This window comes from Balaenoptera musculus, chromosome 1, assembly GCF_009873245.2.
Source record: "Balaenoptera musculus isolate JJ_BM4_2016_0621 chromosome 1, mBalMus1.pri.v3, whole genome shotgun sequence".
Lineage (NCBI taxonomy): Eukaryota > Metazoa > Chordata > Mammalia > Artiodactyla > Balaenopteridae > Balaenoptera > Balaenoptera musculus.
This window is the reverse complement of record NC_045785.1, coordinates 32,571,376-32,587,282: the sequence shown is the minus strand read 5'-3', so window position 1 is coordinate 32,587,282 and position 15,907 is coordinate 32,571,376. Positions and strand designations below refer to the sequence as shown.

Here is a 15,907-nt window from a genome sequence, read left to right as displayed (position 1 = left end):
CCCAAGATCCTTCTCTTTTTAATATTGACATTTTACAACTGTAAATTTCCCCTAAGTGCTGCTTTAGTTGCATCCCATAAATTTCAATATGTTGCGTTTTCATCATTCATCCCAATGTGTTTTCTAACTTCCCGTTTTTTTTCTTTGATCAATTGCTTATTTTGAGGTGTTGTTTGATCTCCACATATCTGTGACTTTCCCAAATTTCCTTCTGCTACTGATTTCTAATTTCATTCCATTGTGGCCAAAAAACATACTTTGTATGATTTCAATCCTTTTAAATTTATCAAGGTTTGTTTTATGGCCTAACATATGTCTATCCTGGAGAACGTTCCATGTGCATTTGAGAAGAATGTATATTCGGCTGCTCTTGGATAGAGTATTCTATAAATGTCTGCTAGGTCTAGTTGGTTTATAGTACTGCTCAAGCCTTCCATTTCCTTGTTGTCTAGTTGGTTTATCCACTATTGAAAGTGGGGTATTAAAGTCTCCAACTATTATATTTGAATTGTCTATTTCCCCCTTCAACGCCAGCTCATGTATTTTGGGGCTCTTTTGTTCCTCAGATTGAGTAATCTCAATCGACTTCTTTCTTTTAAGTTTGCTAATTCTTCCTTCTGCTAATTCAAATCTGATGTTGAGCCTCTTCAGTGAATTAATTTCAATTATTGTACTTTTTCACTCCACAATCTCTATTTGGTTCTTTTTTTCTATTTCTTTACTGCTATTGTCTACGTCTTGAGACATTTTTCTCATACTTTTCTTTAGTTGCTTTAGTTCTTTGAATATACAGTTAATCTTCATTATTTGCAGATTCTGTACTTATAAATTAGCCTACTTGATGAAATTTATTTTTAACCCCAAAATTCAATACTCACAGTGCTATCAAAGTCATTCATGAACATGCATATAATGGCAAAAAATTTGAATCCTCTCTTGAGCATGTTCCCAGCTAAGGTCAAACAAGGTGTTGCTCTGCCTTTTTGTTTCAGTTCTCATACTGTAACAAGTATCTTTTTCATGTTCTATTTAGTGCCACTCTTTAATGTTTTTGTATTTTTCATTGGTGATTTCACTGTTTAGAATAGCCCCTAGTTGTAGTGCCAAAGTGCTGCCTAATTTCCTAAGTGCAAGAGACTGTGATGTGCCTTATGGAGAAAATACATGTGTTAAATAAGTTTCATGCAGGCATGAGTTACACTGCTGTTGGCTATGAGTTCAATGTTAATAAATCAATAATATAAATTAAATAAGGTATCTTTAAACAGAAGCGCACATAAAACAAGGTTATGTATTGATCAGTTGACAAAAATTATGTGACCAGAGGCTTGCAGGAACCTAACCTGGTATTTCCCCTAGGAGCAATGGATTCAGTATAAGCTAATTCAGTGTTTGCAGTGACTATATAGAACATAACTACCACAAATTGAGTGTATTTGCAATAACTGATTTAAAGTTCCTTTTCTAGTAAATCCAGCACCTGGGCATCCTAAGTTTCTGTTGGCTGCCTTTTTCCGTGTGTATGGACTACCATATTTCTTTATAATGATAAGTGGATATTTTAAATAATATATTGTGGCAACTCTGGAAATCAGAATCTTTCACCTCTTTGGGGTTTATTATTGTTACTGTTTGTTTAGTGACTTTCTTGGAATAATTCTGTAAAGCCTGTATTCTTTGTCATGTGTGGCCACTACAGTCTCTGCTTGGTTAGCTTAATTCAAGATGTTGAATATGCTGCTTAAATGCCTTGAACAAACAAGTCTCTCTGCTTTTGCCAAGCAGCTGTGTGTGTGTGTTGGGGAATCCTTTCAATATTTCAGTAGGCAGTTTACAGCTCTAACCTGCCCTTCATTTCCTACTTGTGCGAAGCCTCAAGGTAACCAAGAGGTGAGGGATTAAAGCCTTCTCAGGTCATTCCTTGGCAGACATACAGCACTATACATTTGTGTTACCTTACAGAGTACTAGGAATATATCAGAGGTTTTCAAAGTCCTCTATGGACATCTTATATCCCAGTTTTTCTTTTTAATTTTTTTGTCAGTCTTTTGTTAAGCCCAACTGGTAATTCCTCCTCAGACAACTGTCATGTTAAACAAGTACCAATCATTATTTTTGATAAATGCCCCGGGACAGAACTTTCGGTGGAGTGAGCTCTGAGTCAAATAAAGACAAATCCTGAGAACACAGCTTTTCAGAAAGTTGCCAAGTAGGTCAAATAGTGACAATTCTGTGGGGATGGGCTTTTGCAGAGTTCCAAAACCATTCTGCTTCCTCGGGTGGCTGCTAGGCTGCTGGTTTTCAAGGTTACTGTGAAGCTAGGGAGAGGGAAATGAGAAGTAGGGCAAGTTAAAATGCCACCAAGCTCACTGTTCTGAGATTCATGCATTTTTCTTGAATAAAACGTCCTAGGATTATGGTAAGCCTTTAGTTAATTTCCAGAGTTCTGAAAAAGTTAATGCCCTCCACTCTCTGGTTTTAAATGCTGATAACTTGGAACACAATTTCCAGCACAGACCTTTCCCCAAGCCTCACATTGTGTGAATACTGTCTGCTTTTGCTCTCCCTTGTGTCTTTTCACCTCTGTATTCCTAGTGCCTAACACAGTCTCCAGTGAATATATATTAAATGACTGGAAGGCATGCCTGTATTATTTCTTACAATAACATCTGAATCTAATATTATCTCAAAATAAAATGCCTAATTTTATTTAAGAAAGAAAAAAGATCACCTCGGCTATTGCAGAGAATGAATTTTGGGGACAAGAACAGATGCAATTAGAAGGCTTTCATAATAATCAGCGAATTAAACAGCAACAGGTAGCCAACTGGCATAAGAGAAGGTGGGTAGAGATGGCTTATTTGTCTTAAGTTATCTTCATGCTTAGGCTAACCAAGGTAAACTAGTATTCTGGCCAGTGCCATTACTGGAATATTTTAACATTTACCTTTCTCTAGGACTATGGTTTTCAATCTAGTATTTTCCTCATCAGTTCCGGCGTATAATGCAAATAATTTATTCCTAATAATGGATTTTAAAAAACAAGCTGGTAAATGGTCTTTTCAAAAAGGAATCAAAGTGGAAGTTATCCACATAATAAGATTTCTCTCACTTGCATCCCTGAGTAGGAGAAAGGGAGGAGTCACTTAGCAAGCCTCCATTTCATGTAACCCTGGGTCTACTTTTATTTATTTATTTATTTATTTATTTATTTATTTATTTATTTATTTATGGCTGTGTTGGGTCTTCGTTTCTGTGCGAGGGCTTTTCTCTAGTTGCGGCGAGTGGGGGCCACTCTTCATCGCGGTGCACGGGCCTCTCACTATGGTGGCCTCTCTTGTTGCGGAGCACAGGCTCCAGACGCGCAGGCTCAGCAATTGTGGCTCACGGGCCTAGTTGCTCTGCGGCATGTGGGATCTTCCCAGACCAGGGCTCGGACCCCTGTCCCCTGCATTAGCAGGCAGATTCTCAACCACTGCGCCACCAGGGAAGCCCCTGGGTCTACTTTTGAGAGAATCATCCCTGTTAGGTTCATAGACATCACCTGGAAAAAAGGTTGTGCTTCTAAAAACCAGGTTTCTTTTAAACTGCAGCAATACCACAGACCAACACTATGCTATCGAGTGGTCACTTGTATGTTTCCTAAAGAAATAAATGGTCACTGATGCTTCTAGTTAAATCCTATGACTCTGAGTATCTGAGAGAAGCCTGAATTGTCCTACTGAATTCTTGAACATGACTGTGTCTAACTCTCCATGATGACCTCTCCAATATAATCATATATCAACCAAAATACCCACACATAACCCATGAAAGTAACAGCAGAGGTGAGATCCAAATATATACTAAGTTTTAGGAAGATGTCTCTTCAAAGCTATTTAAAAGAACTCTGCTTTCGGAGATAAAATACTTAAATAGGCAAATCTTCCACTTCTTCATACAGGCTTTCTACCTTTAGTGTATTTTCTGAAAGTACATCTCATTCACCATATGACCATAAGGATACATAAAGTAATATTATCGATTTTAATTTTAATTATACACTTTATTATTCCTTGTTCGGGATCCATCTTAATCTTCTTATTTAAGGTACATCTGGGGACTTCCTCGGTGGCGCATTGATTAAGAATCCGCCTGCCAATGCAGGGGACACGGGTTCGAGCCCTGGTCCGGGAAGATCCCGCATGCCGCGGAGCAACTAAGCCTGTGCGCCACAACTACTGAAGCCTGCGGGCCTAGAGTCCTTGCTCTGCAACAAGAGAAGCCACCGCAAAGAGAAGCCACCGCAATGAGAAGCCCGTGCACCGCAACAAAGAGTAGCCCCCTCTTGCCGCAACTAGAGGAAGCCCGCGCGCAGCAACGAAGACCCAATGCAGCCAAAAATAAATACATAAATAAATAAAAATTTAAAAAAAAAGGTACATCTCGAATCTCTATGCTGTTGTTTACTGTTTCTTCTACTCCCAAACTGGATTCCCAATGGGTCCTGTTTAAGTGTATTTGCTCTGTTTATCATTTATATACCTAGTGACTGTGTCAATTCCCAACAGTGTTAGACTGGTGAGTAAATTGGGTCCTGTTTGTCTTTTCCTTTCCTCATCAAGAGAAGAAGCAAGCCTTGTAACCACATGAGACACTGAAGATGCAGTTCATTCAGGGATCAAGACTGAAATGAACCACTTCTTTATCTGTGCCAAGAACTCTGCAGACAGATTTCTTGCTCTTCATAATAATAGAAGTGCTTCATGTTTAAAACATCGTTATCCTTTATACTATATGTGGGAAACTTGACCTGTGCAAAGAATCTCCTCTTTCAGTAATAAAAAATATACACATAGGAAACATCCACTTGCGACACTAGGCCATGGCCAAGTCTGTAACTTTCCTTAAAATCCTTTCATATGTAAAAGGACTTCCCTGGCGGTCAGTGGTTAAAGACTCCACACTCCCAATGCAGGGGGCCCGGGATCGATCCCTGGTCGGGGAACTAGATCCCGCATGCCACAACTAGGAGCTGGCACGCTGCAGCTGGGGATCCCACACACCACAATGAAGATCCCTCGCGTGGCAACAAAGATCGCCTGTGCCGCAGCTAAGACCTGGTGCAGGCAAATGAATGAAAAAATAAATATTTTTAAAAATATTTTTTAAAAAATCCTTTCATATGTAAAATTAATAACAGTGTCATCTCATCCAATTCTAAATAAGGTATTTACAACCTAGAACTTGAGGATTCCATGGAGTTCTAAATTTTGGGTTCTGAATTCTGGCTTTCAAGCTGACCCCATCAATTAATCTTAATTGTGCGTGTCTGCCTAAATCTTCCCCAGCAGAGGTTTCCTATTACACACACCCATTATTGTGATACCCGCAGGTGCCAAAATATAAGTACTTTTATTCCCAGTTGTTACTCAAGTTAATTTGACTCTTCTCCTGAACTCAGCTGAAGTAGATGGCAAATGTTGTGTTATAACTTTGCTGCCTTAGAACATGTGCTGATTTTAAACTCCAATTAATGAACATCTAGTGATTCACTGGTCCTTTCCCAAAGCAAATTTTTAAAGATTTAATTCTGCTCTCACTTGCAAAAGAAAGCATCACTGGATAAGAGACTAATTATGATGGTACTAGTGTTCCTTTTAAAATAATTTTATGATGTGTGCCAAATGTTGTCACACTGACATATTTAACAAATGAATCCCAATCATTATAAAAATATTTTAAGTTGCACCTATACATAAATGTATAACTATGAATGGAATGAAAATACCACCAAAATGTCTCCTGTTAGAACATGACTCATCAGTGTTTACCAACTAGAAGTAAGTTGTACAGTGTAAAGAGAGCTGGCCAGTGAGCCAGGAGATCTGTGTTCTAGCCTGGGCTTGGACTTAATAATTAGCTTAATGAAGGGAGGGCCTTGGAAACATTACCTCTTGGCCTCAGTCTCACCATTGGTAAATCATGGAAGGTTAGACTAAATGATATTTAATGGTTGTAATATACTAGGAAATCTGAATCTTGCATAGCAAAGGTCAGCAAATATTTTTTGTAAACACCCAGACAGAAAATATTTTCAACTGTGTGGGCCAGATGGTCTTGGTTACAGCTATTCAGCTCTGCCATAGTAGAGCAAGACCAGTCATAAACAATAAACAAGTAGGCGTGACTGTGTTCAGTAAAACTTTATTTACAAAAACAAGTAGCCGGGTGGATTTGATCCACAGACCATAGTAAATCAGATCACATTTCCAATAACCCAGGTTCCTTGCATTCTCCACAAATTTGTTGAAAGGAATTAATTCTGTAACTTCAGGAAGAAATCCTGTTTTCTTGATTTGTTATTAATAAACCAGGAAAGATCCTGTACAAAGCATCCCATATCCTCCCTGTCCTCCCATACCCCCCTCTTCTTTGCCATTCTTGTCAGTAGCAGAGCACCCCCATTCTTCCAGTCTCCCAGGTCTTATGAGTCTCTTGAAGGGATCTCTGCACATTATCCCTTATTTTTGTCCTGTCAGCAAGTCCCATCCTTTCTCCTCTTGCTAACTCCAATCTCTTCTCCTAAATCTAATATATACTCTTTCTGTCTATGCTTCCTAAAACACCGTTTCAGTCATTTCACTTCCTATCTTCAAAACCTTCCTAATTTCTACTGCATTGAATCTAAGTTCAAATGCACTGGAGTTTCCAAGGCCTTACTTTTCCCCACCCAACAGGTCTTATTTCTCACAAGATCTAAACATCCACTCTCTGACCCAGGCAAGGTGTTCCCTAGTGGTTCCCTACAAAGTGCATATTCATTTCTGTGCCTTTACTACCACAGTCAGTTGTCCCCAAACCATTCTTTCTACCCACCTAAACCCCACCATTATTTCAAGGTCCAACTCAAGGATCAATTTTTATAAAGCCTTATACGCCAGTCCACAAAGATATTCTCTACCTCTACACTTCTACGGAATTTAGAGGCACTATCATATGGCTTAGTACTTATCTTCCTATTACTGTTTCTGGCAACCAAACTAGGCCATGTACACCCTTATGTATTTGCCAATGCCTAATACAATGCTAAAAACAAAATAGGTTTTAAATAAACAAAGGTTGAGAGATTAAAGGAAAAGTTGTTATTGTTATAGGAGAAAGAGGAATCAAATCCAAGATCTAGCATTTTTGCTTCTTCTGAATTCTTTTGGCATATATTAGGTGCTGAGAATAACCATTACTCCATCTTATTCTGAATAAGCTTCCCAAACACATGATATTGCAGCTGTTATTAGAGGTAAGCAGTCTCCCATCTCCTTACCCTTCCCAACATTGCAAACAAATAAATTTACAGGCTTATATTTAGTCCCTACTATGTGGCTACGTATTTGTCTAGGATGTAGAGATACAGCAATGGACAAACTTACGTCCCTGTCCTTACAATGTTTTCAATCTAGTGGGAGGAAACAGAGAATAAGCAAACATTACGTCCAGAAGTAGTGGTATGTACTATAAATAAAAAAACAGGTAGGTAAGGGGGCAGAGAGTGATGGGGGCCATTTTAGATGGATTTGTATACATTTATAATAATTTACAGGAGATATTTATTAAAGAAAAACAAGACTGAGTACGGAGAGATAGGGTATTATTTTAGGTGGGACAGTGAGGAAGGTCTTTCTGATATGGCAATATTAAGGAGAGATGTGAATGATGTAAGGGAATGAGCTATCCAAACTATCTTGTGGCAGGGCATTCCAGGGAATGATCTAAGGCAAAACTCTAAGGTAGGAATATGTTTGGCTTGTTCAAACAACAGCAAAGACAAGAGGGCTGGAGAGGAGTGAGCGTTAAGTTGTACAAGATATAGTCAGAGATGGTTAGACAAGTAGCCAGGGGCCATGGCACACAGAATATAAAGACTTCTGGATTTATTCTGAGCAAGACAGAAAGCTATTGAGTGGTTCTGATCAAGGAAGTGACATGGCCTGATTTAAGTTTTAGAGATTATTCTGGCTACTTTGGGGAAAAATAAAATGTAGAAGGCAAGAGTGAAAGCAAGTACACCAGCTCAAAGGCTTCTAGATTCATCTTTGTATCTCCAATGCCTAAGACAGCATATGACATATAGACACTTAGGTATACACCACCTAGAATAGTATTTATCATCCTATATCTTTAATATAATATTAGTGGTAGTACACCAAACTCAGGTTTGAATCTCAGCTTATCTACTTTAAGTTTTATAACCATGAACATATTACTTAATCTGAGCCTCACTTCCTTACCAAAATGGAGCTACCTAAGAGTTGTGAGAACTAAATGTGACAGTGTATACATAGCATTTAGCATAGTGCCTAATACATGGTAAAAGCTCAAAAAAGTGGTAGCTGGTTATTCTCTACCCGCCTCCTCCCCCTCCAACAATGAGAATATAGTTGGAAGGCAATTGACTTCATTTATATTTATTCTTATTCTTCCATTAATTTTTATTTCTTAACTATTGTCTTTTTTAAAATTAATTTTTATTGGAGTATAGTTGTTTTACAATTGACTTCATTTAGAGGAAAGCTCATAAAAACAAAACAAAGCCCTAATACCAGGAATATCAGGAGCTTAGTTATGGACATGTTAAGTTTAAGATGCCATTAGCCATGCAAGTCGAGATAGTGATTAGGCAGTTGAATATATGAGTCTGGAGCTCAGAGGAGAGGACTGAGCTGCAGATAAAACATCTGGGATTCAGGCCATAATTGGCATTTAAGACCGTGAGCCTAAATGAGATCACCGAGGGAAAACGTGTAAATAGAAAAGAGAAGACACAAAAAGTCCTAGAGTAATATAACATTCAATCATCAGAGAGAGGAGGAGGAAGAGCAAGTAGAAATGAGAAAGATCAATCAGCCAGGTAGACAGAAAACCAAGAGAGTACAGTACCCTAGAAGCCAAGTGGAAAAATCTGTTAAAAGTTTAAAAGACAGAGTTAATAAGTCAGATGGAGTAAGGTGAAAACTGGGAAGTCATCGTTGGATTTTTTTCTTCCAGTTGTATTGAGATAATATTGACATACAGCACAGTATAAGTTTAAGGTGTACAGCATAATGATTTGGCTTACATACATCTTGAGGCCATTATCACAATAAGTTTAGTGAGCATCCATCATCTCGTATAGACACAAAATTAAAGAGATAGAAAAAAAACTTTTTTCTTGTGATGGGAACTCTTAGGATTGACTCTTTTAACAACTTTCATATGTAACATAGAGCAGTGTTAACTATATTTATCATGTTGTACATTACAATCCCGGTACTTACTTATCTTATTAACTAGAAGTTTGTACTTTCTGACTGCTTTCATCCAGCTCCCCGTCACTCCACTCCTCACCTCTGGTAACCACAAATCTGATCTTTTTCTATGAGATTGTTTGCTTTTGAAGTATAATTGACCTACAACAGTATGTTAGTTCCTGTTTCACAACACAGTGATTCAATGTTTCTATACATTTCAAACTGATCACCACAATAAGTCTAGTTATGCTATGTCACTATACAAAGATATTACATAGTTATTGACTGTATTCCCCATACTATATATTTCATACACATGACTCATATATTTTGCAACTGGAAGTTTGTACCTCTTAATCTCACCCATCTATTTCTTTCCTCCTCCCTGCCCACTCTCCTCTGGCAAACACCTGTTTGTTCTCTGCATCTAGAACTCTGTTTCTATTTTAAGTTTGTTCACTTGTTTTGTTTATTTAGACTTCACATATAAATGAAATCATACAGCATTTGTCTTTCTCTGTCTGATTTATTTCACTTAGCATAATACCCTCTAGGTCCATCCATGCTGCAAAAGGCAAGATTTCATTCCTTTTTATGGCTGAGTAATATTCCATTGCATATATGTATACGTATACGTATATGTATACACACACAATGTGAGATATATATATATATATCTCTCACATCTTCTTTATCCATTCATCAACTTAGGCTGCTTCACATCTTGGCTATTGTAAATAATGCTGCTATGAACATAGGGGTGCATATATCTTTTCTAATTAGTGTTTTGGTTTTCTTCAGATAAATACCCAGGAGTAGAACTGCTGGATCGTATGGTAGTTCTATTTTTAGTTTTTTGAGGAACCTCCACACTGACTCCATAGTGGCTGTGCCAATTTACATTCCCACCACCAGTGCATGAGGGTTCCCTTTTCTCCACATCCTCGTCAACACTTGTTATTTGTTGTCTTTTTGATAACAGCCATTCTGACAGGTGTGAGGTTATACCTCATTGTAGTTTTGATTCAAAGTTCCCTGATGGGGCTTCCCTGGTGGCGCAGTGGTTAAGAATCCACCTGCCAATGCAGGGGACATGGGTTCGAGCCCTGGTCTGGGAAGATCCCACATGCCGCGGAACAACTAAGCCCATGTGCCACAACATCATTTACTGAAGAGGCTGTCTTTTCCCCACTGTATATTCTTGCTTCCTTTGTCATAGATTAATTGACCATATAAGTGTGGGTTAATTTCTGGGCTCTCTATTCTGCTCCATTGATTTAGGTGTCTTTTTTTGTGCCAGTACCACACTGTTTCGATTACTGTGGCTTTGTAGTGTAGTCTGAAGTCAGGGAACATGATACCTCCAGCTTTGTTCTTCTTTCTCAAGATTGGTTTGGCTACTCGGGATCTTTCATGTTTCCATACAAATTTTAGAATTCTTTGTTCTAGTTCTATGAAAAGTGCCACTGGCATTTGATAGGGTTTGCACTTTATCTGTAGATTGCCTTGGGTATGGTCATTTTAACAATATTAATTCTTCCAATCCATGAACACAGTATATCTTTCCACCTGTTTGTGTCATCGTCAATTTCTTTCATTGGTGTCTTACAGTTTTTGAAGTACAGGTATTTTCTTCCATAGTTAGATTTATTCCTAGGTACTTTACTCTTCTTGATGCAATTGTAAATGGGATTGTTTTCTTAATTTCTCTGATAGTTCACGTTAGTGTATAGAAGTGCAACAGATTTTGTATCCTGTCTTTAGGATTTTCTACATATAATATCATGTCATCTGCAAACAGTGACAGTTTTACTTCTTCCTTTCCAATCTGGATTCTTTTTATTTCTTTTTCTTGTCTGACTGCCTTGGCTAGGACTTCCAATACTATGGTGAATAAAAGTGGTGAGAGTGAACATCCTTGTCTTGTTCGTGATCTTAGAGGAAATGCTTTCAGCTTTCCACCACCGAGTATGATGCTAGCTGTAGGCTTGTCAGATATAGCCCTTGTTATGTTGAGGTATGTTCCCTCTATACACACTTTTTGAGAGTTTTTATCATACATGGATGTTGAATTCTGTCAAAAGCCTTTTCTGCATCTATTGAAATGAACATATAATTTTTATTCTTCAATTTAATGTGGTGTGTCACACTGATTGATTTGTGAATACTGAACCATACGTGCATCCCTGGGATAAATCCCACTTGATCTTGGTGCATGATCCTTTTAATGTATTGTTGAATTCAGTTTGCTAATGTTTTTTTGGGAATTTTTACATGTATGTTCATCAGTGGTATTAGCCTGTAATTTTCTTTTTTCGTGGTGTCTTTATCTGGTTTTAGTATCAGGGTGATGTTGGCCTCATGTAATGAGTTTGAAGTATTCTTTCCTCTACAAGTTTTTGGAACAGTTTGAGAAGGATAGGTGTTAACTCTTCTCTAAATGTTTGGTAAATTCAACTGTGAAGCCATCTGGTCCTGGGCTTTTGTTTGTTAGGAGTTTTTTAAATTACTGATTCAACTTCATTACTGGTAATTGGTCTGTTCATATTTTCTATTTCTTCCAGGTTCAGTCTTGGGAGATGGTAAATTTCTAGGAATCTGTCCATTTCTTCCAGGTTGTCCATTTTATTGGCATATAGCTGTCTGTAGTAATTTTTTATGATCTTTTGTATTTCTCTGGTGTCAGCTGTGACTTCTTTTCCATATCTGAATTTATTGATTTGGGCCCTCTTTTTTTCTTGATGAGTCTGGCTAAAAGTTATCAATTTTGTTTATTTTTTCAAAGAACCAGCTCATTGAAAGTTTCACTGATCTTTTCTATTGTTTTTTTAATCTTCATTTCATTTATTTATTTTTATTTTGGTTGTGCCGGGTCTTAGTTGCTGCAGGTGGGCTCCTTAGTTTCAGCTCGTGGGCTTCTTAGCTGCAGCACATGAACTCTTAGTTGCGGCATGCATGTGGGATCTAGATCCCTGACCAGGGATCAAACCTGCGTCCCCTGCACTGGAATGCAGATTCTTAACCACTATGCCACCAGGGAAGTCCCTCATTTACTTCTCCTCTGATTCTTTACGATTTCTTCCCTACTACTAACTTTGGGTTTTGTTGGTTTTTGTTTTTGTTTTAGTTCCTTTAGGTGTAAGGTTAGGTTGTTTATTTGAGATTTTTCTTGTTTCCTGAGGATGTTATAAACCTCCCTCTTAGTACTGCTTTTGCAGGTGGATTTAGTGATGTGGTGGACTGGCACAAGTCAATGCCGTATTAGAATACGTTCAAGGAGAAAAATGTTAAACAGTAAATTCAGACAATGATTCAAGAAATTACACTGAAAGGGCAGGAGAGAAATGGGGTGGTAGCTGGAAGAAGTCTTTCTCTTTTAAAAATGGAAGAAATAACAGCATAAATGCTGATGAGATAGTTACAGCAGAGGGGGAAATTGATAAATGCAGTAGAGAAAGGGAAAACTGCTGCAGCATTATACTTGAGGGGGCAAGCGCAGATGGGATCTGATACTGAAGTCAAGGGGATTGTTGGCCTTAGCAGGGGAAAACAGATATAGTTTATCCTTAGTAACAGAAGAGAAGGTGTAAATGCATAAATGCAGGTAGGTGAATAGATGTCATGGAAATTCTCTTCCAACTGTCCCAGTTTCCTCAGAGAAATAGGAAGAAAGTTCATCAGTGGAGACAGAGATGGGACAGAAGGTATTGTAGCATAGGTTTAAAGAAAAAGGAAAAAGTATGAAATAGTAATCTAAGAGAGTGGGAGAGTGAATGAACTAAAGAAACACAGTGTGACTGAATTAAAGTAAAATCAGTTGCCAGGTTATTCTCCACCTAAGTTTGGCCCCACTGGCGCAGGTAAAGATACAAAACAGGTGGAGATGTAGGGATAATGAGGATACAGGTTAGTCAAATAAGTACAATTAAGGGAGAGACCAGCAGAGGAATTGAGGGTGTATGCAAAGGAGTGCTAATAATGATTGACTATGGAAAAGCAGAGTAAGGAGAGTGAAAAGCTGATCAGACTGATAGACTGTTGGTCCTGGTGGAGTCTGAATATTAAAGGGAGTGAAGTGTAAAGGTGGAGAGTTTCATTTGGAGAGTAAGATATTTACAGCTGAAATTGTCATAAAAGGTTAAGAATTACTACAGCATAGAACCAGATCCTTGGGATTCCTATATTTAATAAGAAAGTTCAGTGTAGAGGTAAAATGAGAATCCATGTGTAAGACCTGAATGGCAGGTAAGAGAATTAAAGGTAGATGATGGAATATAGCCTTGGAATTCCTCATTTTCTCTGTATAATTTATCAAAAACTCTTAGAGAAAACTAATTCCAACTTTTCTAAGGAAAACAATGATTCAGGTTAAAAAAAAAACCCTGTTTGTCTGCTTAATCATTGTTCAAAATGTATTCATGGTTTCTAAAGTCCTACACCTCTCTGCTTACAGAGTTAAATATATAAACTAACTTAAATAAAGTTAACTGACATTCTCTTTAGTTTATCTCTTGACACCAGTATTAATAATTTCCACATTTCCCAGAGAGAAATCATTAGTTTAAGAAGAAAAAGCAACTTTCATATTTAAAGATTTCAAAGCAAACCATCACCCAAATACATAAACATTCATCTGCATATTCTTTAATTATCTACTTTTCAAATCCACCTACAAGACATAACTTTATATCCAATCTGTTGAACAGTTAAATATACAATTAAAATGGTACTTTTCATAGCCTGAAAAAAAATGAGTCTTGGGTTTCAGCCTGGCATACAATTATTAAAATCTATTAAATTCATAGTTAGTGTGAATGACAACAGCAGTTATTTGCTTTACTTACCTCCTTAATAGCATCTTCATTAGGAAGAATGGAACATAAGCACGTGATATAGGCTTGCTGAAAAGATGACACATTTGAAATTTCTTTAGATTCTGCACATAGTTTTGATAAAGCAGTAGCCTGGGGGATGCAGTTAGATTTCAACAAATGTTTTATTCGCATTTGCAGAAAGAAAGGTCCTTCTTGTGCAATCAATTTATTGACTAGAAAAAAGGAAAAATAAAACAGTTTGATAACATACCACATAACATGTCAAGGTTGTAAAGATGAAAGTTTGATATCTTTTGTTGTTGCTTGTTTTTAGTGGACAAAACGTCAGCTGATATAACTGGAAGTTTATTCTGATCTCAGTACTCATCTAACAGAGCAAAGAGCAAAATAAATTAATGTTGCTAATTATTCCCACATTACTTAGTAGTTTTATTTTGAATACCATACCTTTTAATAAAGCTACTACTAACATTTCATCAAAATTCATTCTTTCACCTTCTCTTCCCTCACTTTCTGATAAGGATAGTAAGGAAGAATGAAATGAACTATAAACATAAGTACAAGGCAAAAAGGCAAGTATCCTGTGTAATATTAACAACTACCACTTGTACACTTATGAGGTACCAAGCTTTAAGCTGACTGTTTTTATATACCTCTCATTTATTCTTCACACCACCACCAAGGCAAGTATTGTTATCCCCAGTTTAAGGTTAGGAAAATTAATACTCAGAGAAATTAGGTAACTTGCCAAGGATTCCAAAGCCAGTGGTGGTCTTTCCTCTAAACCAGGCATTTCTCAAAGTGTGTTCCACCGACCAAAAGACCTGAGAGATAGTCCTAGAAAAAAAAAGGATTCCTTGGTCAAATCTCTGAACAGTCCTGCAATGAAGAAAACTGTTCACTTTTATTTAACCCAATGTTTCCCAAACTGATTTGACCAGAGAACCCTTTTACACATATCATTAGCACAACGTAAAATCTACGTTCCTGGTTCAGTACACACTTTGGAAAATGCTGCTCTGAGCAGTACTCAATATTAAGCACCTGAACACCGATTTGTACAGTGTTCTGGACAAGCCCTCGATTTATAAATAGTAAATACTTACCAAGTGTGTGGCATCGTTACACAGTATTATTTAAAGAACAGAGGTGGGAATATACATGTCAAGATGAGTGGCAAGCAAACAAACTGCTTTAGGTGGTTCACCTAAAACAGTGTTTCTTAAACTTGAAAGTGCCTTCTTCTGAACCACTGGGGGAATTGTAGTAAAATGCAGATGCTAATTCAGTAGGTCTGGGATGGGACCTGAGACTGTGCTTTTCTAATAAGCCTCTCAGGTAAGAGCCATGCTACTAGGTCTACAGGCCACATGTGGAATAGAAATCATTAATATTAATGATAAACCACCGGGATGGTGGGGAGGGGAGGGAGAGACCACTGGCCCAATCTTAACTACATATCAGAATCAACTGTAGAGATTTTAAAATTCTCTTTTTAAAAAAATAGGTAACATCATATATGCAAACGACACAAAATTCAAAAGGCACACCAAAAGGTATACAGTTAAAAGTTGTCTCCGTTCTACTCTGACTCCAGTCCCTTAGTCTCTCTCCCCAAGAAACAATAATCATTTCCAATTTTTTGTTTATCCTTCCAGAAACATTCTTAGTACAGAAGACATATTTCTTTTCCCACTTACTATATCATACGGGTCATTCTATCACATCACTGTACATTGAGAGCTACCTCAATACTTTTAACAAATAAGTATTGTTCCACTGTAGGGATATAATTAATTTAACCAA

The 15,907-nt window shown here is 37.5% G+C and overlaps 1 protein-coding gene across 2 annotated transcripts in view; it reads right to left on the bottom strand.

Annotated features, from left to right (window-relative positions):
• Positions 1 to 15,907, bottom strand: part of RLF (RLF zinc finger) — a 79,308-nt gene that overhangs the window by 23,780 nt on the left and 39,621 nt on the right. For both annotated transcript variants that reach the window (XM_036851835.1, XM_036851845.1), the window contains one exon: positions 14,111 to 14,313. In XM_036851835.1, coding sequence (XP_036707730.1) covers positions 14,111 to 14,313 — 203 coding nt within the window. The remainder of the gene's footprint in view (positions 1 to 14,110; positions 14,314 to 15,907) is intronic.